General features: G+C 44.2%; 1 protein-coding gene across 5 annotated transcripts; it reads left to right on the top strand.

Moving 5' to 3' along the window:
• The first annotated feature begins 304 nt into the window (after positions 1-304).
• mospd1 (motile sperm domain containing 1) lies at positions 305-27519 on the top strand. Of its 5 annotated transcripts, none has more exons than XM_055644100.1 (7): positions 305-386; positions 8574-8678; positions 12987-13217; positions 13308-13383; positions 14181-14404; positions 22209-22370; positions 25583-27519. In XM_055644100.1, exons 3-7 carry the CDS (start codon positions 13064-13066, stop codon positions 25612-25614), a joined length of 648 nt encoding a protein of 215 aa, XP_055500075.1. In that variant the 5' UTR covers positions 305-386; positions 8574-8678; positions 12987-13063; the 3' UTR covers positions 25615-27519. The 5 variants fall into 5 exon arrangements, with proteins under 5 accessions (XP_055500075.1, XP_055500078.1, XP_055500077.1 ...); XM_055644103.1 differs by having other exon boundaries at positions 8574-8735; XM_055644102.1 differs by lacking the exon at positions 305-386 and adding an exon at positions 6199-6217.

The following is a 27519-nucleotide window of genomic DNA, read 5'->3' as shown; positions in this document are numbered from 1 at the left end:
GTTATGGTCACTGCCTCCTGATGGATCATTTATCAAATCCGGTTCATTACATAACTGCTCTAACCCTGTGTGTCTCAGAATTCTACTTTTAATTTCTCTCTGAATATATTGAGCATTTGGCTCTCTGCTGAGGGAAACAGACCTCCGCCCCCCCCAGCTGCAACTGCCCCCCCTCCTCTCCCCCCCCCCCATATCTATCTCGTGCTCCCCCGCTGCAACCGCTCCCCTCGTGCTCCAACTGTCCCGACTCCCCTCCTGCTTCCCCCCCCCCCCCCCCCCCCCCCCCGGGTGCGCCGCGGGCGCTGACGTCAGCACGGCGGGTCCTCCAGCATCCCAGCGGCCCGTGCGGCTGGGCAAGCAGGGCTGTGGGACCGGCGGCGGAGCGGGTAAGGATGGCGGTCGCGGTTCCTTGGCCGCGGAAAGGGACGGGGCGTCACTGGGCATCGCGGGCAGCAGGGAATGGGCACGGCCTCCGAGACCCCCGGCAACTACGCCCGAGCCCTGGCTGCCCTGTTCCGGCCGAGCACCGGGTACCATTCCCCAGGCCCCCCCGCACCGGCTCAGCCCCAGCCCCAGACCCCGCCTGGGGAGGTGGAAACACTGTGGGGTGTTGTCATTGTTGTGGCTCCACACACAAGCGGTGGGTGTTGTGCGGCTGGGGGAGGGAGACGGTCATGTCCACAACATTGTCCTGGACGGTGCTGAGTCGGTGAACTCATGCAGCCAAGTGGGGAGAGTCCATCACATTGTGTAGGAGAGAACTGTAGATGCTGGTTTAAATCGAAGGTAGACACAAAATACTGGAGTAACACTTCGAGGTCTCGACCCGAAACGTCACCCATTCCTTCTCTCCAGAGATGCTGCCTGACCCGCTGAGTTACTCCAGCATTTTGTGCCTGCCTGAGTCCATCACATTGACAGGTCTTGTCTTGATGGTGAAATGAAGTGAGTGTCAGGAGGCGTGGAAACAGGCCCTTCGGCCCAACATGCCCACACTAACCAACATGTCTCAACTACACTAGTTCCTCCACCTTCCAGCACTTGGCCATATTCAATAGACATTAGGTGCAGGAGCAGGCCATTTTGCCCTTTGAGCCAGCGCCGCCATTCAATGTAATCATGGTTGATCATCCACAATCAGTACCCCGTTCCTGCCATCTCCCCATATCCCCTGACTCCGCTATCTTTAAGAGCCATATCTATCTCTTGAAAGTATCCAGAGAACCGGCCTCCACCGCCCTCTGAGGCAGAGAATTGCACAGACTCACAACTATCTGTGTAAAAAAGTGTTTTTTTACACAGAGAGTCCCGGAAATTAACCTTGTAAACCTATGCTGCACTCTCAATAACAATAATGTCCTTCCTCAAATTAGGAGACCAAAACTGCACACAATACTCCAGGTGTGGTCTCACTAGGGCACTATACAACTGCAGTAGGACCTCTTTGCTCCTATACTCAACTCCTCTTGTTATAAAGGCCAACATGCCATTTCGCTTCTTCACTGCCTGCTGTACCTGCATGCTTACTTTCATAGACTGATGTACAAGGACCCCCCAGATCCTGTTGTACTTCCCCTTTTCCCAACTTGATGCCATTTAGATAGTAATCTGCCTTCCTGTTTTTGCTACCAAAGTGGATAACCTCACATTTATCTGCCCACTCACCCACCCTGTCCACCATGCATTCACATAGCATCTTCCTCAAAGTTCACACTGCCATCCAGCCTTGTGTCATCTGCAAATTTTCTAATGTTACTTTGAATCCCTTCATCTAAATCATTGATGTATATTGTAAATAGCTGTGGTCCCAGCACCGAGCCTTGCGGTACCCCATGAGTCACTGCCTATCATTTTGAAAGGAACCCGTTAATCCCTACTCTTTGTTTCCTATCTGCCAACTTTCTTTCTATCCATGTCAGCAATCTACCCCCAATACCATGTGCCCTAATTTTGCCCACTAATCTCCTATGTGGGACTTCATCAAATGCTTTCTGAAAGTCCAGGTACACTACATCTACTGGCTCTCCCTTGTCCATTTTCCTAGCTACATCTTCAAAAAATTCCAGAAGATTAGGCAAGCATGATTTCCGCTTCGTAAATCCATGCTGATTCGGAACGATCCTGTTACTGCTATCCAAATGTGCCGCTATTTCATCTTTTATGATATGATTTTATGATTATGAGTAAACGGGTCCTGTTCACAATGGCGAGCAATGACTAGTGGGCTACCACAAGGCTCAGTGCTGGGACCCCAGCTATTTACAATATATATTAATGATCTGAATGAGGGAATTGAAGGCAATATCTCCAAGTTTGCGGATGACACTAAGCTGAGGGGCAGTGTTAGCTGTGAGGAGGATGCTAGGAGACTGCAAGGTGACTTCGATAGGCTGGGTGAGTGGGCAAATGTTTGGCAGATGCAGTATAATGTGGATAAATGTGAGGTTATCCATTTTGGTGGCAAAAACAGGAAAGCAGACTATTATCTAAATGGTGGCCGATTAGGAAAAGGGGAGATGCATCGAGACCTGGGTGTCATGGTACACCAGTAATTGAAAGTAGGCATGCAGGTGCAGCAGGCAGTGAAGAAAGCGAATGGTATGTTAGCTTTCATAGCAAAGGACTTGAGTATAGGAGCAGGGAGGTTCTACTGCAGTTGTACAGGGTCTTGATGAGACTACACCTGGAGTATTGCGTACAGTTTTGGTCTCCAAATCTGAGGAAGGACATTATTGCCATAGAGGGAGTGCAGAGAAGGTTCACCAGACTGATTCCTGGGATGTCAGGACTGTCGTATGAAGAAAGACTGGATAGACTTGGTTTACACTCTCTAGAATTTAGGAGATTGAGAGGGGATCTTATAGAAACTTACAAAATTCTTAAGGGATTGGACAGGCTAGATGCAGGAAGATTGTTCCCGATGTTGGGGAAGTCCAGGACAAAGGGTCACAGCTTAAGGATAAGGGGGAAATCCTTTAAAACCAAGATGAGAAAAACTTTTTTCACGCAGAGAGTGGTGAATCTCTGGAACTCTCTGTCACAGAGGGTAGTTGAGGCCAGTTCATTGGCTATATTTAAGAGGGTTAGATGTGGCCCTTGTGGCTAAGGGGATCAGAGGGTATGGAGAAAAGGCAGGTACGGGATACTGAGTTGGATGATCAGCCATGATCATATTGAATGGCGGTGCAGGCTCGAAGGGCCGAATGGCCTACTCCTGCACCTAATTTCTATGTTTCTATATTTCCAGCATCTTCCACACCACTGATGTCAGGCTAACTGGTCTATAATTCCCTGTTTTCTCTCTCCTGCCTTTCTTAAAAACTGGGATAACATTAGGTACCCTCCAATGGTACACACACAAAATGGCGGCGGCGCGGGCGCACCGCGACGCCCTGTGTCTTCCTAGAATGGGAAAAATAGCAACGATCCCCTTACCTGCTTCAAGGCTGCTCACTCGGAGCAGTCTTGTATTCATCTTAATGCATTTCGTTGTCTCTGTACTGTACACTGACAATGACAATTAAAATTGAATCTGAATCTGAATCCACAGGAACTGATCCTGAATCTATAGAACATTGGAAAATTATCACCAATGTATCCACAATTTCTAGAGCCACTTCCTTAAGTACCCTGGGATGCAAAGCATCGGGCCCTGAAGATTTATCAGCGTTCAGTCCCATCAGTCTACCCAACACCATTTCCTGCCTAATGTGGATTTCCTTCAGTTCCTCCGTCAACCCAGATCCTCTGGCCACGAGTATATCAGGAAGATTGTTTATGTCCTCCTTAGTGAAGACGGATCCAAAGTACCTGTTCAACTAATCAGCCATTTGCTTGTTCCCCATAATAAATCCACCTTTTTCAGTCTTCAAGGGTCCAACTTTGGTCTTAACTAATTTTTTCCTGTTCACGTACCTAAAGAAGCTTTTACTATCGTCTTTTATATTCGTGGCAAGTTTACATTCGTACCTCAACTTTTTTCTCCCCGTATTGCCTTTTTAGTTCTCTTCTTTTGCTCTTTAAACATTACCCAATCCTCTTGCTTTCCGCTCATCTTTGCTACGTTGTACTTCTCTTTTATTTGTATACTGTCCCTTTTCAGCCACGGTCGCCCCTTACTCCCCTTGGAATCTTTCTTCCTCTTTGGAATGAACTGATCCTGCACCTTCTGTATTATTCCCAGAAATACCTGCCATTGTTGTTCCACTGTCATCCCTGCTAGTGTATCTTTCCAGTCAACTTTGGCCAGCTCCTCCCTCATGGCCCCATAGTCCCCTTTATTCAACTGTAACACTGACACCTCAGATTTACCCTTCTCCCTCTCCAATTGTAGATTAAACCTGACCATATTATGGTCACTACCTCCTAATGGCTCCTTAACCTCAAGTTCCTTTATCAAATACGGTTCATTGCATAACACTAAATCCAGAATTGCCTTCTCCCTGATAGGCTCCAATACAAGCTGCTCTAAGAATCCATCACAGAGACACTCCACAAACTCCCTTTCTTGGGGTCCAGTACCAACCTGATTTTCCCAGTCTATCTGCATGTTGAAATCTCCCATAACTACCATCGCATTACCTTTACGTCAATTTTAACTCCTGATTCAACTTGCACCCTATATTCATTTCATTTGTTTCTGGTTTTCCAGATCAATATTTGAGAAACCAGCCAGGGAATATGTTATAGATTAGGAGTGTATACTAAGGAGGATTAATAAATAATCTTGTGAAGACATTTTTGGGAAAAATTCAATGTGAAACAAGGGTCAAATCTAAATAAAGGATGCTGTGAAAACCTGAGGAGCAAGTTTGTTCTGATTGATTCTTCTTCTTCTTCTTTCGTGTGGCGTGCACAGCCTAAAGTTCTTGGACAACTTGTTCTATTTGATCTTCCGTTTGTGCACGTCGATTGCATTAGTCGAAACAGGGCGGACCACGTGAAGGTTGCAATCTTCCACCCCCTTCCGATTGATTGGGAAACTACAATAAAAGATTCAACTGTAGGACAGACGTTATCTTGGATTTAAAGAAATAATACATGATAAGTTTAAAATTCCCTTAAGATACAAAAACAAAATATGATGAAAGATTGCACCCCATCTATTCATTATCTTTACAAAGACTAATTATCCCCCGACCTCTGCTGTTCCAGAGAAACAATCCATGTCTGTCCAACTTCCCCCTGTAGCTGCCTGTCCTGCTGAGCTACTCAAACATTTGGTGTCTATCCTCGATTTAAACCGGCATCTGCAGTTCTTTCCCACACATTCTCCTTGCAGCTAATACCCACTGATCCTGTAGCGATTCTCCCATTCATCCTGCACAGACCCTCCAATCCACACTGTACTGACCCCCCCCCTCTCCCAATTCATCCTGTACTGATCCATCCATTCATCCTGCACTGATCCCCGCCCCTCCATTCATCCTGTACTGATCCCCCCCCCCCATTCAAGAGGAATGGGGGGGAGATCAGTCTGAAGAAAGGTCTCGACCCGAAAACGTTGCCTTTTTTTTTTGCTCCATAGATGCTGCCTCACCCGCTGAGTTTCTCCAGCATTTTTGTTGTTATCCCGTTCCTGCCTTCTCCCAAGGCAATCAAATGTGTTTTCATTCCCAATGTTATTATTTGTTTTAATCCATAAAGATGGATTAATTAAATTGTGAACTCGTGAAACATTAAAACCGCAGTGTTCAATTGTCACTGCTACACGTTATTACAGAATTCATTTTAACGGCAAATCAATGCTCTTAATATAGAGTATCAGTACTATAGTTATTTAATGATAGAAATTTCCTTTCAACCTGTATATTTTGTTATGGATAAATTATGTGGGAAGCGAGAGTGTTTCTGTACCAATAGCAATAACGACCCATGCTATGGCCATGTCATGGTAATTTTCGGTCCTCCACAGAAAACATGCTTGCATCAATCTGTAGTGTGCATGGTTAAGCATATATGTTACCATGGTCCAGGATTTATTGACACAGGTTGATCATATGCTGAATAATCCAACCACATTTTTGTTTGGAAGTGGAAAGAAATAATATAAATTGCATTAATTGCAATGTGTAAAAAGAGTTGAGATACTATATTATAATTTTGCTGCATGTCATTGTAGTATATATTATGTCTTGATTGGTGAATATGTTTAGTTTGTGACTTTATTTCAAGCAGATATAATATGTGAATGCTTCAATGAGCATAATTCCGACTGGTAACTACGCACTTCGTCCGAGCACATTATTGCACGCGTCATGCAAGCCGTCTTAAATGACCACCTAAACTGTCATTTGGCAACCTAAAATGCTGTCTGGGTTGCCAAGCTGGCAACAGGGGAAAAAAGTTAAGTGAGAGCCCTGTATTATGTAAAAATATTATATAAATCATACCTGAAACTCGTCAAGACCAAAACCTGCACATTTTTTTGAAATATGGGAAAAACTTCCAATTTTCCGAGTAGTAATTGCCCAGTCAATGCACGTTTGACATTGAGGTCGGAATCAAATTGACCAATCTTGAGCTTTGTTCTATGGCTGCTAGGCAGCGAGGACCCTGGAATCATGGCTGCCTCATTACATCAATAGCAATAGCAAGGTTTCCAAGGAACTTTGCTGATAATTTAGTTTTTCAATTGATTTATCTTTATAAAGTTATGATGTGAACTGTTAAATAAAAATGATAAATAACAAATGTACAGCTAAGGTTAGGATTAGGGTTAGGGTCGGGGTCAGTCGGTCAGGCTTGTCGGTAGGCCGATAGATGCTGTGGTGGATCGGTCGCGAGAGGTCAGTCGAGCAGTCGGTAGGCCGGTGGATGCTGCGAGAGGTCGGTCGGGCTGTCGGTAGGCCGGTGAGTGCTGTGAATGATCGGTCGGGCTGTCGGTAAGTCGGTGAGTGCTGTGAATGCCGGTGAGTGAGTACTGCGTAGGAGTCGGTCGGGCTGTCGGTAAGCCGGTGAGTGCTGCGAAGGGTCGGTCGGGCTGTCGGCTGGTATAATAATACATGGTTTAAATAGAATGCAACGCTGAAATAGGCTCCCCATGGTGTAATGTGAGCATTGGACACGAGATGGTGATTACTTTTTCGATCTCATTTTCTAATTCGTTTAATTAATTAATGTGCAACTTTTGGCTCTGACGAGTTATGACTTCCTTCTCAATTATATTTTATCTAAATCTGTGCAAAATTTCATATAGTTCCGAGACATGGGTCACGAAAGTAGACACATTTTTAATGCTCGGCTCACTTTGATTTTTCCAGCATCTGCAGTTCTTTCTTAAACAATGAGCTTGGAGGCATTTGTTTGAACTTGAGCAGATAGGGTGTGTCTATGCACTTCAGAATTCATTATGCTACTACCATCAGCAGTTGTATCATCGATGAAGATAAGTGAGCCAGTACCTTCAGCCCAGGCCATAACACCCCCACCACCTTTCACAGATGAGGTGCTATGCTTTGGATTTTGGCAGTTCCTTCTCTCCTCCATATTTTGCTCTTGCCATCACTGTGATATAAGTTAATCTTCAACTCATCTGTCCACAAGACCTTTTTCCAGAACTGTGGTTGCTCTTTTAAGTACTTCTTGGCAAACTGTAACCTGGCCATCTGATTTTTGCAGCTAACCAGTGGTTTGCATCTTGCAGTGTAGCCTCTGTATTTCTGTTCATGAAGTCTTCAGCAGACAGTGGTCATTGGCAAATCCACACCTGACTCCTGAAGAGTGTTTCTGATCTGTCGGACAGGTGTTTGGGGATTTTTTTTTTATATAGAGAGAATTGTTCTGTCATCAGCTGTGGAGGTCTTCTTTTGCCTGCCAATCCCTTTGCGATTAGTAAGCTCACCAGTGCTCTCTTTCTTCCAAACAGTTCATTTTGGTAAGCCTAAGGTTTGGCTGATGCCTCTAACAGTTTTATTCTTGTTTCTCAGTCTCATAATGGCTTCTTTGACTTTCATTGGCACAACTTTGGTCCCCATGTTGATAAACAGCAATAAAAGTTTCCAAAGGTGATGGAAAGACTGGAGGAAAGACTGCTGCAGAGAGCTCTCTTATACCTGCATTTAGGAGGCAATTACAAATGCCTGTGAAGCCATGTGTCCCAAACATTTTGGCGCCCTGAAATGGCACTATGTATGAACACAGCTGTAATTTCTACATGGTGAAACCAAAATGGCCTTTAAAAAAAATCTGACAATGTGCACTTTAACCACATGTGATTTTTTTTCTATTACAAATCTCAAATTGTAGAGTACCGAGGCAAAATAAAAAATGATGGGTCTTTGGCGCAAACATTATGGAGGGCACTGTATTTGCAATCTATGGTTCATATTTTATTTCCATATGAAGACACCATGAGGAAAGATTAGAGAAGCTAAAATCCAGAGATAATATCATAGAGAAAATAAGGAAGTAATATTTTGTGTCTATCATCTAATATTTTATTAGATGTGAATCTTAAAAAGAAAGGCCTGCAGTTAGCATCTTACTACATGGAATATCATAATTTCTCCCCTGCATGTTGAATGCTCCTCGAGGTTCTCTGTAGTTTTAAAATCTTTTAAATTCTTTTTTAGGATCTGGGCATCTCTGGCAAGGCCAGCATTTCTTCCCTTCCTAATTGGACTTGAGAAGGTGGTGGTGAGCTGGCTTCACGAAGTGCTGCAGCCCTTCTCCTTAAGGTACTCCTACAATATTGTTGGGTAGTGTTCCCTGATGAGGACTCGGTGAAAATGAAGGTACAGTGATGTATTTTCAAATCAAAATAGCATGCAACTGGAAAGGGTTTTTGAGTGGATTGTTGACATAGCTCAGGTGAGTAAATGCAATGTGTTTGGTTAATATTTCAGTGCAGTCCTTGTGTTAAAGCATTGAATGTTGAGGTTGATGAGTTGTCTGTGATGCAGGCTACCTTGTACTGTATATGGGGAAGCTTCTTGAGAGTTGCTGGAGCTGCACTCATCCAGATAAGTGGAGGATACGCCATCACACACTTGACTTGCGACTTGCAGTTGATGGAAAAGGCTTGTATGTTTAGAGCGAGCTACACTGAGACACCCAGCCTCTGGCATGGTTTTACTGGACTCATCATCGATGAATCAGCTGTAGATTATAGACCTAATATCTTGGGAAAGGGATGATTGCCCTGCAATAACCACAACAATCTTTCATGTATGAGGGATGACTCCAGTCAATGGAATGTTTTACAAGGCTCCTAGCTACCCCAGGGGCTCAGATGCTGTCTTGAAATTATTAGCAGCTTTGCTCAGGCAGGTTTGCAGAGCAACTGTGCTCTGTCTGACATTGTCACCCACACTCCTGCTTGCAGACCATTTCAACTCTCCTCCCAATCCCGTCCTGTCCGTCCTCAGCCTTCCTCACTGCCGGGATGAGTCCCAATGCAAGCTGGACGAACAACTCATTTTCTGCCAGGGTAGTCTGTAACCCAATGGAAGAACATTGAATTTTCCAATTTCAGGTAAAACTTATCTCCAGTGTTCTGCTCTCCCTTTCCTGATCTACCTCCACTCCTATTTTTGTACCCTTTACCATAAACCTCTCCTCTGGCCCACATTCACTCATTTTTGTCCCTTCTCTCTCCTGGTTCCATCCACCTACTGCCCACACATATCATTACTAGATTATTTCCCTACACTAGACCAAGCAGAAAAACCGGTACGACCTATTTCAGATGTTGGTAATTAGGGGGAATCGACTTAAATTAGTGTGGAATTGGGGAAAGATTTATTTCCACTTAGACTAGTGATGATACAAAAGTGGGTGTTTTTTTTCAGATAGTGAATATGTAGCAATGTTACAAAATTTTGAGATTTTAAAAATCAAGTCTTTAATTTATCCCATCAGATAAAGCATAAAAAGAAGTTTAATTTGACACCTAATTCACTTTCATATCTTCAGTATAAAAAAAGATATGGCCATTTTCATATTCGGAAATTGGCATCTTGTTCCCTATTGCTTTTTCATTGACTTAACACAAAAGCTGTGATCGAGAACATTTAAAAGCCGATAACTTTTTTAAAATTTAAGAGAACTGAAAGCAATTTTCAGTTATTGTAGATTGAAACAAATATGAAACAATCTTACTTAGATGACTTGAAATTAAAGCATATAATTAGTTACCTAATTGTAGCTAATTACAAAATTCAATTACTAGATCTAAACATCTATCCATTTCTTAAGAATAGATTAACCTTTTTAAATAGTCTAAGTGTCCAAATAACATTCACACAAGAATTCAGAATATAACATAATTTTAAAATCTCATTGTCATGGGTTTATAGGCCAAATTTAATGTTTAATACCTGTAAATTAATGGCCATTTAAATCAACTTGCCTGTGGGATTTTCTGGAACGGGACAATTTGGAACGTTCAGGGTGCGGTGAATTTAGTCCCCATATCGGCAGCAAATATACTGCCGGTTCTTTGGGGGAAAAAAATCACCGTTTCGCAACTTAAAATGTGAATTAAATACATATTAAGAAACACTTTTATACATAAAAATAAACTACTTTCTTTTACCTGGTCCTCCATAAAATCCGTCCCCGTTGTCGGCATTGATGGCTTCAGAAGCTGATTTTAAAATCATTCCAGCGATTAACTTGTCGGGTGAATTTTTTTTTAAAACACACAGAATGGCCGTAGGAACGATTCTTTAGCAAAATTTTGCACTCCAACAAAATATAATTCAGGACCAGGTCGGGGAAAAAAACCCATTTTAACCTCCTGCACCCATGCAGAACTCATTGACTCATCAACTTCACGACCAATTTTCATCCTGCACTCAAATTTACTTGAACCATCTCCGACACCTCCCTCTCCTTTCTTGATCCCACAGTCTCCATCACAAGAAATAAACTATTGACTAACGTCTATTACGAACCCACTGACTCCCACAACTATCTCGACTACACTTCTTCCCACCCTGCTTCCTGTAAAGACTATCCCCAACTCCCAATTGCTCCGTCTAAGCAACATCTGCACCCAAGGTGAGGTGTTCCATACTAGGACATAATGTCCTCATTCTTTAGGGAATGGGGGTTCCCTTCTCCCATCATAGATGAGGCCCTCACTCGTATCTCCTTGGTACCTCGCAGTTCCGCCCTAGCTCCCCCTCCCGCTAGTCGCAACAGAGACAGAGTCCCCAAGTCCATACCTGCCACCTCATCAGCCATCACATAAAACTCGTAATCCTCCAAAATTTCTGCCACCTCCAACGGGATCTGCCAATAGCCACATTTTCCCATGTCCACCCATTTCCGCCTTCCGCAGAGACCGTTCCCTCTGCAACTCCCTGGTTAACTCATCCCTTCCCACCCAAACCACCCCCTTCCGCAGGTATCTTCCCCTGCAACCACAGAAGATGCAACACCTGTCGCTATACCTCCTCCCTCAACTCTGTCCAGGGACCCCAACAGTCCTTTCAGGTTAGAGGTTAGCCTGCACCTCCTCCAACCTCATCTACTGTATCCATTGTTCAATATATGGACTCTTATACATCGGCGCGACCATACGCAGACTGGGCGATCTTTCGTGGAACACCTTCGCTCAGCCTGCGTGAATCTACCTGATCTCCCGGTTGCTGAATACTTTAATTCTCCTTCCCATTCCTACACAGACCTTTCTGTCCTAGGTAACCTCCATTGTTAGAGTGAGACTAAATGCAAATTGGAGGACCAGCATCTCATATTTTGCTTGGGCTGTTTGCAGCCCAGTGGTATGAATATTGATTTCTCTCACATCAGCTAGCCCCGGCATTCCCTCTCTCTCTCTCTCTCTCTCTCTCTCTATCCCTCCCCTACAAAGGTTGCATTAGCTTCTCATTTTCACCCAACAGCTAACAATGACCTGGTTCCTTTATCATCATTACTTTTTTGTATATCTTTCATTCACTGTTCTGTATCTCTCCACATCACCATCTATATCTTTTGTTTCCCTTATCCCTAACCAGTCTAAAGAAGGGTTTTGACCAAAAACGTCACCCATTCCTTCTCTCCAGACATGATGTCTGTCCCGCTGAGTTACTCCAGCTTTTTGTGTCTATCTTGTGTGTAGGATAATGTTAGTGTGCGGGGATCGCTGGTCGGTGCGGACTCGGTGGGCCGAAGGGCCTGAAACAGGGCTCTGTCTCTCACCTAAACCAAACTAAATATGATAATACTTACCGTGTAATGATAAATGTGTTAATATTAACTTTCCCGGGGCAGTAAAAGTGGTAGAAATTGAACCATGGTTGGATTTTATGAATTTTAATTGGAAGGTTTCAAATTCAAATTCAAGCAAGTATATATTCATCAATGTTAAAGATTATACACCGATCACCATATTTCCATTGTATTTATTGTACCTAAATGCATAAAGACAATGTCAGTTTCTCATGAAGATAATGATAGTTTTTATTTCCAATTTTATCCATCTCCATGGGAATTGGGAAGATGGGAATTGAAACAATTGATACCGAAATATGTATTGAAGGAGTGAATGGTCAGCTCCTGTTCACGTGTTCTCGGCTCCAGTTTCCTTTTCCTTCTGGCTTTGCTTGTAAACTACGCATAGACTTTACACCAGAAATGTTGGAGGAGATTATTAGCAATAGCGAGTGAGTTAAAGGTGGTACATGATTGGTATGAGCCCCAAGCTGAGGTGGAGTCAGTGAATAGACATTTAGTTTGAGGTTAGTTGCACCTGTATTGGGTGAAGGGAAACTGTTTAGTCTAATAGCTATTTCTCCACTTTGATGCCCAAATGTTCTATATGATTGAAAATAACTGATCTTAACAAAAGGAGTTTGGTGAATCTGAAGAAGGTTGTTTCTTTGAGCATTACAGGATACTTTGGTATCTGTTCACTTACAAATATTTGCTCTATAATCGCTTAAAAAGGAAGACTATTCATTGCTGTTTCCACAATGCAATCTTAAAAGAAAAATGTATGTGAATTTAATTATGTAAAAACTTTTTTTAATTTATAGGCCTTCAGAATGCTCAGAGGACTGTGAAGTGTGGCGTGTTTTAAAGGGAGTTAAGTGAGCAAGGAAAGTGAGTGCCAATGCAGCAACACAGGCAGCAGCCAGAACTTGTGGAAGGAAATCTTCCCGTCTTTGTATTCCCAACGGAACTGGTATTTTATGCAGAAGATCAGTCAACACACAAACAGGTGTTGACTCTTTACAATCCTTACGAGTTTGCATTAAAATTTAAAGGTATATCTGCACCTTCACAAGGATTATACTGAACAACTTTTCATGATGAGCTGCCGTAATGTGCTGACACTTTCTTTTCTGTGGCTTTAGTTCTGTGCACTGCCCCGAACAAATATGTTGTTGTTGATGCTGCAGGTGCAGTGAAGCCCAAATGCTGTGTCGACATGTAAGTACAGAGTTTCTCACGTTAAACCAGTACTTCACTCCAGTGCTTTGACAATCTCTACAGCTCACAGCTTTTGGTAGTTATTACATTTGGATGGGTCTTCCAAAGTTGTGCACATGGGTTGAAGCTTAATGACAGAGTTATGCCCCTGTCCCGCTTAGGAAAACTGAACGGAAACCTCTGGAGACTTTGCGCCCAACCCAAGGTTTCCGTGCGGTTCCCGGAGGTTTTTGTCAGTCTCCCTACCTGCTTCCACTACCTGCAACCTCCGGGAACCACATGGAAACCTTGGGTGGGGCGCAAAGTCTCCAGAGGTTTCTGTTCAGGTTTCCTAAGTGGGACAGGGGCATAAGATGCTGTTAAAAGACCTTGATGGCATCCTGTTCACCTTGTCTAAGATGTCCCTGGGTGCCCAGACCCGTAGTCACTGCAAGGGAGCCTTGACCGAGCACCCAGGCGAGTCTTGTCATGACCAGAGTGCCCAGCTCCATAGTCAATGCAATGGTGCCTTGACCTGGCATGGCTCCCATGGTGATGCATCATATTGTGGTCTGAGTTATTCACGCCTTTCCTCCTCCTTTTATCCATTTGCTTTCTCTTTAAAACTTAAAATAAAATTCTAACATTGTAAGAGCCACACATGGTAAATATGCAGCCGATGAGGTTATCTGAACTACTGTTACGATGGTCATGTTTTCCACTAAATGTATCACATGATCTGTTTTAGGATGCTCTCATTTTGTAGCTCGAGGTTTCCTGGCTGTCCTAATTGCTAACAGGAGCTGTTCTCTCTCCAGTGTTATTCGCCATAGAGACGTGCGGCCCTGTCATTATGGTGTCATAGACAAATTCCGGCTACAGGTTTCGGAACAAAGCCAACGGAAAGCACTGGGTAAAAAGGAAGTGATTTCTGTTCTCCTTCCATCTACAAAAGAGCAAGAGCGGAAGGAGGAGGAGGACAAACACATCAAGGAGCATCTGGCTGAAGCAGTATTTTTTGAACAGACTTCATTCCAGCAGGGTAAGAATCTTACTGCAGCATCATCTCTACTCTGCTGTCAAGGAGCAGGGTGGGGAAGTTAGATAATGATAGTGGAAGAGTTAGTTCTGTCGACGGGGGAAGTAGGCTGGAATAATTCTGTTGTTGTGAGGATGAAGGGGAGACTGGCAAGTTCAGGGAACCCTGGATGTTAGAGAAATCAAGATAATGATAAATAGGAAGTATATGATCAGAAAATAGGTGAGGATATAGAATATGTAGGTGCTTACTTAAAAAAATTAGGAGGGCAAAGACAGGTCACAAGATATCATTGATAATTTGATGATTAAAGAAAACTGTAGGACATTTTATGTTTGAAGAATGAGAGAGAACCAGGGAAAGAGTAGATCCGTTAGGAACCATACAGACACTTAGTGTGAGGAGCCAGCGGATGTGGGCAAGACCTTAAATGAATACTTCTAATACAGTCATAAAGTTATACAACATGACCGTGTCTATGCCAACCAAACCAGTTTGAGCTAGTGCCACTTGCCTGCATTTGGCCCATGGCCGTCTAAACCCATCCCATCCATATATCTGTTCAAATGACTTTTGAAGATCGTAATTGTATCCATTTCTATAGCCATCCACTGACGGTTCATTCCAGATATGGACAACTGTTTGAATTAACAAGTTGCCCCAGATGTCCCTCTTAAATCTCTTCTTTCCCCCTCCCCACCTTAGGTCTCACACTGAAATCTGAAAGATGAGTCCCAACCTGAAACGTCATCTATCCATGTTCTTCATATATATTTGTATTCAATAACCTTCACAATGAAGACAAGTATGCCAAACAGCCTCTTTACCACACTGTAGCCACTCTAGGGAACCACGCACCTGTACTCCAACACTCCCCAGAGCTCTAACATTTACTGTGTAAAGTCTGCCCTAGTTTGACACCAAAGTGCAACACCTCACACTTGTCAGAGTTAAATTCTATTTACCATCCCTTGGCCCTCCTTCCCATCCTATTGTAAAATGAAACATCCTTCCTCACTGCCTATTGTACCATCACTTTTAGAGACATCTGCAAATTTACTAACATACTACATTGTCATCCAAATGGATAATGTCGTAGAGTCACACAGCGTAGAGCCACCCCCCTCGGCCCAACCTTCCCACGCCAACCAACATGCCCCATCTACAGTAGTGCCTCCTGCCTGCATTTGGCCCATATCCCTCTTAACCTATCCATGTACCTGTCTAAATTATTAAACATTGTGATAGTACCTGCCTTATCAACGTCCTCCAGCAGCTCGTTCCTATAACAACATCTTTCCTATAACACGGCAACCAAAACTGAACCCAATATTCTATGTGTGGCTCCACCAATGTTGCACTGTAACATGACCTCCAAATTTCTATAGTCAATACTCTGACTGATTAATGCGAATGTGCAAAAAGCCTTTTTAACCACCCCATGTACAGTGCCCGCCATAATGTTTGAAACAAAGACCCATCATTTATTTATTTGCCTCTGTACTCCACAATTTGAGATTTGTTATAGAAAAAATCACGTGGTTAATGTGCACTTTGTCAGATTTTAATGAAGGCCATTTTAATAAAAGCCATTTTTATACATTTGGATTTCACCATGTAGAAATTACAGCAGTGTTTATACATACTCCTCCAATTTCAGGGCACCATAATGCCGGCCAATTAGTTTTGAGACGTTTGTTTGAACTTGAGTAGATAAGGATGTGTCTATACACATCAGAATTCATTATGCTACTACCATCAGCAGTTGTATCATCAATGAAGATAAGTGAGCCAGTACCTTCAGCAGCCATACATGCCCAGGCCATAACACCCCCACCACCATGTTTCACAGATGAGGTGGTATGCCTTGGATCTTGGGCAGTTCCTTCTCTCCTACATATTTTGTCTCTTGCCATCACTCTGGTATGTTAATCTTCATCTCATCTGTCCACAAGTCCTTTTTTGCAGAACTGTGGTTGCTCTTTTAAATACGTCTTGCCAACTGTAACCTGGCCATCCTATTTTTGAGGCTAACCAGTGGTTTGCATCTTGCAGTGTCGCCTCTGTATTTCTATTCATGAAGTCCTCTGCGGACAATGGTCATTGACAAATCCACACCTGACTCCTGAAGAGTGTTTCTGATCTGTGTCAGGTGTTTGGTGATTTTTCTTTATTATAGAGAGAATTTTTCTGTCAACAGCTGTGGAGGTCTTCCTTGGCCTGCCAGTCCCTTTGTGATTAGTATGCTCACCAGTACTCTTTCTTAATGACGTTCCAAACAGTTGATTTTGGTAAGCCTAAGGTTTGGCTGATGTCTCTAACAGTTTTATTCGTGTTTCTCAGTCTCATAATGGCTATTTGACTTTCATTGGCACAATTTTGGTCCTCGTGTTGATAAACAGCAATAAAAGTTTCCAAAGGTGATGAGGTGATGGAAAGACTGGAGGAAAGATAGATTTCTTATACCTGCAGTAAGGAGTCAATTAAACACACCTGAGCAATTACAAATGCCTGTGTCCCAAACATCATGGTGCCTTGAAATGGGAGGACTATGTATAAACATAGCTGTAATTTCTACATGGTGAAACTAAAATGTTAAAAAAATGGCTAATAAAATCTGGCAATGTGCACTTTAGCCACATGTGTTTTTTTTTCTGTTGCAAATCTCAAATTGTGGAGTACAGAGGGAAATAAATAAATGATGGGTCTTTGTCCCAAACATTATGGACCGCATTGTACCTGTGATGCCACTTTCAAGGAATTATTTACCTACATTCATAGATACCCTTGCTCTACAACACTCCCCAGACCCCGATTGTTCACTGTGTAGGTCCTGCCCTTGTTTCCTCAACGCAACCCGTTCCCCCAATGCAATATTCCACCACTCACCCATAGCCCCCAACTGCACAGGGGCTGCTCATTTTGCCTTATTCACCACCTCTGTGGAGCCACGAGATGGGCAAAGTCCTCAATGAGTATTTCTCCTCTGTATTTACTGAGGAGAAAGAGAGTAGGATGGAGGAACTTTAGGCAGTCCATGGAAATGTCTTGAGAGCAGTCAGTGTTACCGTCAAAGAAGTACTGAAGGTACTGTCGTGTATGAAGGTAGACAAATCTCCAGAGCCGAGGTCACTGCGGGAAACTAGAGAGGAAATTGCGGGAGCCCTGGTTGAAATTTACAATTCTATTACAAATTTACAGAGAGATGCCGGAACACTGGAGGGTGGCAAATGTTGTGCCTTTTTTTAAGGGCTACAAGGACAATGCTGGGAACTATAGGCCGGTGAGCTTAACATCTGTAGTTGGAAAGTTGCCAGAGAATATTCTAAGGGATAGGTTATACAGGCATTTGGTTGGGCAAGGGCTGATTAGGGAGTCTGCATGGTTTTGTACGAGTGAGGTCATGTCTCACAAATCTGATTGATTTTTTTGAAGATGTGACCAAATAGGTCGATGAGGGCAGAACTGTAGATGTTGTGTACATGGATTGTGTAAGGCATTCGACAAGGTTCCGCATGGTAGGCTGCTCTGGGAGGTTAGATCGCATGGAATCCAAGGAGAGATAGCTGAATGGATAACAAATTGGCTCCATGGAAGGAAGCAGAGAGTGATGGTGGAAGGTTGCTTCTCGGACTGGAGGCCTGTGACTAGTGGTGTGCCTCAGGGTTTGGTGCTGGGCCCGTTACTGTTTGTCATCTACATCAATGATTTGGATGAGAACATACAGGGCAAGATTAGCAAGTTTGCTGATGATACAAAAGTTAGTGGTTTTGCAGATAGTGAAGATGGTTGTGAAAGATTGCAGCTGGATCTGGATCGATTGGCCAGGTGGGCGGAGGAACAGTTGATGAAATTTAATACAGAAAAGTGTGAGGTGTTGCATTTTGGGACGTCGAACAAGGGCAGGATCTACACAGTGAATGGTATAGGAAATCTTTGTTGTCACATGAGACTAGGCATATTCAGTTTCTTTGCTTGCGTACACAATGTATACAAATAGCAGACACCTACCATGCTGACCAAGTCACAAAGCACGCCAGCTCCCCCTTTTGTCTCTCCCCCGCAGCAATTCCCCCACACCGGGTCCCCTTTGTCCTTTGTTCTCCCCGCTAACGGCAGTCCCCCCCACGCCGGCTCCTCCATTGTTCTTCCCCTCCTCCCTCACGGTGATCCTCCACGCTCTCATTGACCGTCGACCATGGGTTGACCCACGAGGCATCGCCGTCGCCGCGAGGCTTCACCTCCGTCGAGGCCCCACCATCGTGAGGCTTCATTGATGCCGCCACCGAAGCCTCACCGCCATCGATGCCGCACTTCACGCCTCCGTCGTGCCAACCCGGGCCGTAGCCGCGGGCTCCGTCAGCCGCTTCACCCGACCCGGGCTTCTACCCGCGAGGCCCCGGCCGGGCCCAGACTCGGGCTTCTACGCTGTGATCCAAAGGCATCGAGACCGTGGCGCCTATATAAAGGCCTCCAGCCACATTCTCAGCCCACAGGCACGGCCGGTCGGGTAGCCTTTGACGAATGGTACGCCTCTGGGTAGTGTTGTAGAGCAGAGGGATCTAGGAGTACAGGTGCATGGCTCCTTGAAGGTGGAGTCGCAGGTAGATTAGGTGGTCAAAAAGGCTTTTGGCACTTTGGCTTTCATAGAAACATAGAAAATAGGTGCAGGAGGAGGCTATTCGGCCCTTCGAGCCAGCACCGCCATTCATTGTGATCATGGCTGATCGTCCCCAATCAATAACCCGTGCCTGCCTTCTCCCCATATCCCTTGATTTCACTAGCGCTCTATCTAACTTGCTCTTAAATCCATCCAGTGATTTGGCCTCCACTGCCCTCTGTGGCAGGGAATTCCATTAGTCAGAGTATTGAGTATAAAATTTGGGAGGTCATGTTGCAGTTGTATAAGATGTTGGTGAGACCACATTTTGAATATTGTGTTCAGTTTTGGGCACCATGTTATAGGAAAGATATTGTCAAGCTTGAAAGGGTTCAGAAAGGATTTACGAGGATGTTGCCAGGACAAGAGGGTGTGAGCGGGAGAGGGAGAGGTTGAGTAGGCTGGGTCTCTATTCCATGGAGAGCAGGAGAATGAGGGGTGATCTTATAGAGGTGTATAAAATCATGAGAGGAATAGACTGGGTCGATGCACAGAGTCTCTTGCCCAGTGTAGGTGAATCGAGGACAAGAGGACAGGTGTAAAGGGAAGGGGAAATTATTTAATAGGAATCTGAGGGGTGTATGGAACAAGTTGCCAGAGGAATTCCCTTGTCAATTCTTCCCTTCCCCCCCGCACCACCCCCTCCCTGGGCACTTTCCGTTGCAACCGCAAGAAATGCAACACCTATCCCTTCACCTCCCCCCTCGACTCCATGCATGGACCCAAGCAATCGTTCCAGGTGCGACAAAGGTTCACCTGCATCTCCTCCAACCTCATCTACTGCATCCGCTGCTCTAGGTGTCAGCTGATTTACATCGGGGAGACTAAGCGTAGGTTGGGCGATCGTTTCGCCGAACACCTGACCTCCCGGTGGCTCAGCACTTCAACTCCCCCTCCCATTCCCAATCTGACCTCTCTGTCCTGGGTCTCCTCCATCGCCAGAGTGAGCAACAGCGGAAATTGGAGGAACAGCACCTCATATTCCGCCTGGGGACCTTGCGTCCAGATGGCATTAACATTGAATTCTCCCAATTTTGCTAGCCCTTGCTGTCTCCTCCCCTTCCTTAACCCTCTAGCTGTCTCCTCCCACCCTCCCATCCGCCTGCCCTCAGGCTCCTCCTCCTCCCCATTTCCTTCCTTCTCCCCCCTACCCCCCATCAGTCTGAAGAAGGGTTTCGGCACGAAACGTCGCCTATTTCCTTCGCTCCATAGATGCTGCTGCACCCGCTGAGTTTCTCCAGCAATTTTGTGTACCTTCGATCTTCCAGCATCTGCAGTTCCTTCTTGAACAAGCTGCCAGAGGAGGTAGTTGAGGCTGGGACTATCCAAACGTTTAAGAAACAGTCAGACAGGTTCATGGATAGAACAAGTTTGGAGGGATATGGACTTGCAGGCAAGTGGGACTAGTGGAGCTGGGACATTGTTGTGAACAGTGTGAACAGATTGGCTGAATGGCAGAAGACAAAGAGTGGCAATAAAAGAGGCTTTTTTTGGTTGGCTGCCAGTGACTAGTGGTGATCTGCAGGAATAGGTGTTAGCGCTGCTACTCCACGTTGTATATTAATGATTTAGATAAGGGAATTGATGACTTTGTGGTAAAGTTTGCAGATAATAGGAAGATAGGTGCAGTGGCAGGTAGTGCAGAGAAAGCAGGGGCTCTACAGAATGACTTGGAGAGTGGGCAGAGAAGATTGCAGATGGAATATAATGTAGCAAAGTGTGGTGTCATGCATTTTGGTCATAGGAATAAAGGCGTACACTATTTTCTAAATGAGAAGAGGATCCAGAAATCAGAGGTGCCAAGGAACTTGGGAGTGCTGGTGCAGGATTCCCAAAAGGTTAATTAGCAAGTTGTAAGTAAGGAAGGCAAATGCAATGTTAGCATTTGTTTCGAGACGACTGGAATATAAAAACAGGGGTGTGATGCTGAGCCTTTATACGGTGATTGTGGTCAGACCGCATTTGGAGTATTGTGAGTGGTTTTGGAGTCCCATATCCGAGGAAGGATGTGGAGAGGGTCCAGACGAGGTTTACAAGAATGATCCTGGGGATGACTGGTTTAACACATGATGAGCTTCTGACTGCACTGGGCCTGTCACTGGAGATTGGAAGGATGAGGGGGCACTTCATTGAAAATTATCGAATAGTGAAACTCCTAGATAGAGTAGATGTGGAGAGGATGTGTCCACAAGTGAGAGAGTCTAGGACTAATGGTCATAGCCTCAGAATAAAATTACAAATATTTAGAAAGGAGATGAGGAATTTCTTTAGTCAGTGGGTAGTGAATCTGGAATTTATTGCCACAGACAGATGTGGAGGACATGTTATTGGGTATTTCTAAGAGCGTTTGACAGTTACATGCTTGTTAAGGGTGCAAGTGTTATGGGGAGAAGGCAAGAGAATCCGATTGAGTGGGAAAGATCAGTCAGCCATGATTGAATGGCAGAGAAGAGTTGATGGGTCGATTAGCCTACGTGCTCTTATGACATAAATTGATCATCCTAGGCGTCATTTTTTATTAGAAACTGAAGCTGTTGCATGAAGACCAAGACCACAGGAACAGGTCTGAGGCTGGGACCTTCAGCGAATGCCCAATCCCAACATCACTGCTCTTTTACACTCAGTGAGCTATGTTGTCAGTGTGAATACATCCTGGTTGAGCACAGCTAAAACATTCTCATTTTGGGTAAAACCTGTTTGGTTCACAGCCCATCAACTATACAAAGTGTTTAAGAAGGAACTGCAGATGCTGGAAAATCGAAGGTACACAAAACTATACAAAGTGTTCATCTGTTCATTGTGGGAGAGCAAACAGCGCCATTGTAACCAGTGGGTCTGCTGCCAGCAACTTGCATCTCTTGCATGGAACTTATCAGGTCCAGGAACTTATAAGCTTATAAAGCAATTTGTCCTTTCATATTTAATGGCTAATATCAGTAAAGATTCTCATTTTTACCAGCCCTTTTGCTACATTCTTTGCTACATCTGGGATACTATTTTTGTGCCCACTACAAAAAAGATAATTCAAAACACTAACTCAAAGTCTCTGCTATTTCTTTACATATCATTACATTCTCAACATTCATTACATACTCAGCTTCATTGCCCGCCTCTTGGTGGACTCATGAACGTCTCGTTAATTTTCAGAATCTAGAACTGTCTCTTCAGGACCCAGTCTGCTCACTGTCTTCTTGGGAATCATCTGCATTGTAGCATTGATGTTACCGACACTTGGAGAAGCAGAGTCCCTGGTGCCTGTCTACCTCCACTTAAGTGTCAATCAGAAGTTAGTTGCTGCATATGTTTTGGGTAAGTATGTTTCAGATTAAATACAGGTAATTTTGTGTTTACAAATATAAACAAATGTGTATAATCATGGACAAAGCAAAATCCTGCAGGTTTCAGTTCAAGCTAGGACAAGTTCTACACACATGCAAGAGCAGGGAAAGTTGATCTGGGGAGGGTGAGAGGAGCAAGAGGTCAGATACGTGATGCAGATGTGCAAGAGAAAGCAGTGGATCAGTTCATGCTGTGCAGGTCGCATCCACTGGCACGCACCCGTCTGAGCTGGTGTACCTGGTCTATGCTGGCGGCCGTGTTGCCTCTGATGCCCAGTCCCATTGGAACTGGAAAGCGGATGCTTGTGCTGTACGGATGGCTTGCATCCTGCACATTTTAAGAGAACTTCATGGCAAGAAAGAGAAGAGTTGTAATATAAAGGGAATTAGAATATTGAACAGCAAAGCTGTAATAACGTCATCCTTCGGCAGTCGGCACATTTATCCATTTTTAGATAAGACCAACAATGTACCAGTCCACCAGACTTTAGCAAGTTTCAATGCGATCATTCCTCATTCTTGTAAACTCTAGAGGTCATGTCCATCCTCTCTGTGGGTGCTACACCTGCCACCATCGAGATCAGCTGGTGAGTCCATGTTGCACTGCGTCTGTACCAGCATTTTCTCCTTTAGGTAAACAGTCTCGGTGTCTGCTTGTGATGCAGAATCACCAAGGCATATGTGTGACATCTTCATCACCAGAGGAGGAGGAGTGAAGGCCAGACGTGGCACCTGCATGTTGTCCTCAGTTCACCCAACACCTTTAGAATGTCAACGTTACTCAACCTTCACACAGGGGCGGTGTCAATCTGACTCAGTGGGATTAGGCTGTTTACACCAGGATATCACACGAAAAGCATTCTAGTGCTGTTTGTTCACACTGCACAGGAAACACTGTGGCTGTATTGCTCAAATTCAAACCATGCTGCCAATCAACCATAACAACTCCATCCCTACTACGTTTGGATTCAGATTAGCTTGTTGTCATATATTCCTTCTTCATCTGAAGCTCATGCAGATAAGCGCAAGGTGTTGTATTTTGGGACGTCAACCAGGTCAGGACCTTCACAGTGAATGGCTGGGCTACAGGGAGTGTTGTCGAGCAGAGGCATCGAGGAGTGCAGGGACATAGCTCTGTGAAAGTGGTGTCACCAGTAGATCTGGCAGTCAAGAAGGCCTTCAAGCACATTGACCTTCATCGGTCAGGGTACTGAGTGTAGAAGTTGTGATGTTATGGTACAGTTGTACAAGACATCGGAGTGCCGCTGCACTTAGAGTTTAGTGTTCACTCACCCTGCTAGAGGAAAGAAGTTATTAAGCTGGAAAGAGTGCAGAGAGGATTTATAAGGGTTTTGCCAGGACATGAGGGCCTGAGATAAGATGTTGGGCAGGATAAGACTTTACTCTTTGAAGCACAGGAAGATGAGTGGTGATCTTAAAGAGATGTATAAGATCATGACGGGAATAGATAGGGTCAATGCACAGTCTTTGACCCAGAGCAAGGGAATCAAGAACCAGAGGACCGAGGTCTAAGTTGAGAGGGGAATGATTTAATAGGATGGTGGGTATATGGAACGATTTGATGGAGAAGGTAGTTGAGGTTGTTAAAAGGATCCACATGGTTGGCTGCTCTGGAAGGTTAGGTCGCATGGGATCCAAGGAGAGATAGCTGAATGGATAGAAAATTGGCTTCACGAAAGGAAGCAGAGGGTGATGGTGGAAAGTTGCCTCGGATTGGGGGCCTGTGACTAGTGGTGTGCCTCAGGGTTCGGTGCTGGGCCCGTTACTGTTTGTCATCTATGTCAATGATTTGGATGAGAATATACAGGGCAAGATTAGCAAGTTTGCTGATGATACAAAAGTGGGTGGTTTTGCAGATAGTGAAGATGACTGAAATATTGCAGCTGGATCTTGATCCATTGGCCAGGTGGGTTGAGGAATGGTTGATGGAATTTAATACAGAGAAATGTGAGATGTATGCATTTTGGAAAGTCTAACATAGGCAGGACCTACACAGTGAATGATTGGAGTCTGGGGAGTGTTGTAAAGCAGAGGGATCTAGGAGTGCAGGTGCATGGATCCCAGAAGGTGGAGTTGCAGGTAGATATGGTGGTCAAAAAGGCTTTTAGCACTTTGGCCTTTATCAGTCAGAGTATTGAAGTAGGGGGGTCATGTTGCAGTTATATAAGGCGTTGGTGAGGCGGCATTTAGAGCTTTGCGTTCAGTTCTGGGCACCGTTATAGGAAAGATGTTGGCAAGCTGGAAGAGGTACAGGGAAGATTTACGAGGATGTTACCAGGACTAGAGGGTGTGAGCTATAGGGGGAGGTTGAGTAGGCTGGGTCTCTATTCCTTGGAGAGTAGGAGGATGAGAGGAGGATCTTATAGAGGTGTATAAAATCATGAGAGGGATAGATTGGGTAGATTCACATAGTCTCTTGCCCAGAGTAAGTGAATCGAGGACCAGAGGACAGGTGTAAAGTGAAGGGGAAAAGATCTAATAGGAATCTGTGGGTAACTTATTTACACAAAGGGTGGTGGGTGTATGGAACAAGCTGCCAGAGGAGGTAGTTGAGGCAGGGACTATCCAAACATTTAAAAACTGTTAGACAGGTACATGGATAGCACAGGTTTGGAGGGATATAGACCAAACACGGATAGGGACTAGTGTAGCTGGGACATGTTGGCCCGTATGGGCAAGTTGGGCCAAAGTGCCTGTTTCCACACTGTATCACTCTACCACTCTGGGTACTATAACAGCATTTAAAAGACATTTGAACAAGTTCAAGGATAGGAAAGGTTGAGAGGAATATGGGCCAAATACAGACAGGTGGGACTAGTGTAGATGTGGCATCATGGTCAGCATGGGCAAGTTAGGCCAAAGGGCCCATTTCCACACTGTATAATTTTGACCCAGAATAAATATAGTGCAATGATAATAAATATGATGCGCAATTAATATTTTGCATGAAGCAGTTTGGGGAGATTCTTCTTGAACGCCTCGGATTCTTACTTTGCCAGTGTCCACACAAGGTTTCTGGTTAGAAATACCCATTTTCAACGTATTTCTAAGTGAACCAGGTGACAGCGGATGTATAATTCTTCAGGCTAGATAAAGTGGAGTTAAACATGTCCCAGTGCAGTGTTTGGTTGAAGCAAGTAAAGCAAGTGCTGTTTGTTTCAGGGCTGGTGACCATGGTCATCCTGCGTACATGAGGGAGGAGCGGCCGGTGAAGTGACAGAGGCCGAGTCACCACATGCAGCTCGCCGCCTCGTTGGCTGAGCGGAAGGAAACTGACCCGGGCCCGGCTCTGCCCGTCTCCTGCGTGTTTTAATATTTACAGCTTGAGCAGCCTGTAAGCATCCTCGCCGACAGCACCATCATAAGCTTTGTTTTAATGCTCTGAATATGTTGGAGAAACAGTTTCACATGTGCACAGAACTTTTATTAAACAGAATATCATTTATTACATTTTAAACTGGCTGCAAATACTATGGGTCTCACCACATGGGCGGGGTTTAGTCCCCAATAAGTGCATACGCCTCCCTACCCGCCATAGCACAGAATATAATCCAAGTAACTAGCACAATGGGATCTGAGAAATATTAACTGTTCTCCTCAGCTCCGGACACCACTATCTCCTGAGCTTTTTATTTAAATGTCTACATCAAACTTTAAGATGATTAGTAAATAGCCTCAATTGCTCTTAGTAATTACTCAGTGCGTAGCTCAACTCTGAGGCAGAAGCTTGAATTCAAATCCTGCCTCGTTTTCCCACTCTGCCTCATCTGCCATGCTCCACAGCTACAGTCTCACAGTATAAGAGGGACCCAATACTGTAATTCTAGTGACCAGTTCTCCTGAATATCTTGGTCAATATTTATCCCTCGCCAAACTTCACTAAGATTATTCAGTGGTCATCACACTGTGGGTAACGTTTGTGTCCAAATTGACGTTTTCCATGGCAATAAGTGACTATATTTCCACAATACTTCATTGGCTGTGAAGTCTGAATTGTACAGAACTGCTTATTGCAGCCATTCCTCACTTGCTGCAGAGTGGACCAAGAGGAAGCAGAATGCATTCATAGTAGCTACAGTAGTTCACAGGGAGATTGATGTGATGTGTATCGATGCACAGAGCCAGTGTAGGACCATTATACACTCTGTTGCCGTCACTCGTTGATGGAATGAAAGTTGCCTCAGGTTTGTCCTGGAACCTGCTCTCACTGGGGTGATTGTAACTAGGTTTTTGGTCATTGCACAAGTGCCTTCTACAATGAAGGGTAACATGCTGTGGCATATCTCTTGCACAAACAACCCTCTCGTCAGTACGAGTACACTGATTACAGCATTAAGAGATTCACGTTTCCTCTGCAGGACAAAGGAACCAAGCAGCCCTTCCCCTTGGGATGTTTTAACTTGTATTGTTCCTGCCAATGGGGGGAAAGGGACGGTGGGAGCAACAAAGTCACACGGAAGTCTAATCCTTGGGCATCCAGAGTCCAAATCAAAAGAAGTCTTAGCACCTAATCTTACAAACAACTGTAATACCTTTCATAATGTAGCAAATGGTTGGGATGAGGCAAGAGGGATATTGATGACAATGGAATAGTATTTGATAGAGAGAAAAATAAATGAATGAATAAAATGTAGGTGTTATAATACACCTTGCCATGTGCACCTGTCAGCTGCTCCTTACTTTGCCATTTCACTGTTGTTTGTGCATCCTTCAGAGAGCTGCATGTTTGATGTGTATCACCACTGCTGCCTGGCTGATCATTCCCTTTTCTTGATCAGGAAAGGTAAACCCAGGCTGTTCTAGAGGGAATACTTCAAAACAATGAACATATTTAAAGAACTTGTTTAAAGTTTTAAGGTCTACACATATATTACATGAAATCTTGAGTTACTGAATGAAGTTAAATTGTGACTTCATCTGTTACAAATACAAGCAGGGGAAGATAAGTAGGAAGTATCCAGAAATGAATCACAGCCATCCACACTGCAGACTCTGTGAAGCTGTTTTTAAAAGACAAAGTATGACACCTTGTAAATGTTTACATCATGATTTATACAATTTATTTAAACATTTTAATAAAGTTATTTTTGAGAACAGAT

Source organism: Leucoraja erinacea, chromosome 12 (assembly GCF_028641065.1).
Source record: "Leucoraja erinacea ecotype New England chromosome 12, Leri_hhj_1, whole genome shotgun sequence".
Lineage (NCBI taxonomy): Eukaryota > Metazoa > Chordata > Chondrichthyes > Rajiformes > Rajidae > Leucoraja > Leucoraja erinaceus.
The sequence above is the reverse complement of the archived record's forward strand: the minus strand, read 5'-3'. Positions and strand labels throughout refer to the sequence as shown.

Coding starts and splice junctions, on each gene's coding strand:
- mospd1 (XM_055644100.1), top strand. CDS start 13,064: ATGCAGCAACACAGGCAGCAGCCAGAACTTGTGGAAGGAAATCTTCCC. Junction 13,218..13,307: donor GTTTGCATTAAAATTTAAAG/GTATATCTGCAC, acceptor CTGTGGCTTTAG/TTCTGTGCACTGCCCCGAAC. Junction 22,371..25,582: donor AGTTGCTGCATATGTTTTGG/GTAAGTATGTTT, acceptor TGTTTGTTTCAG/GGCTGGTGACCATGGTCATC.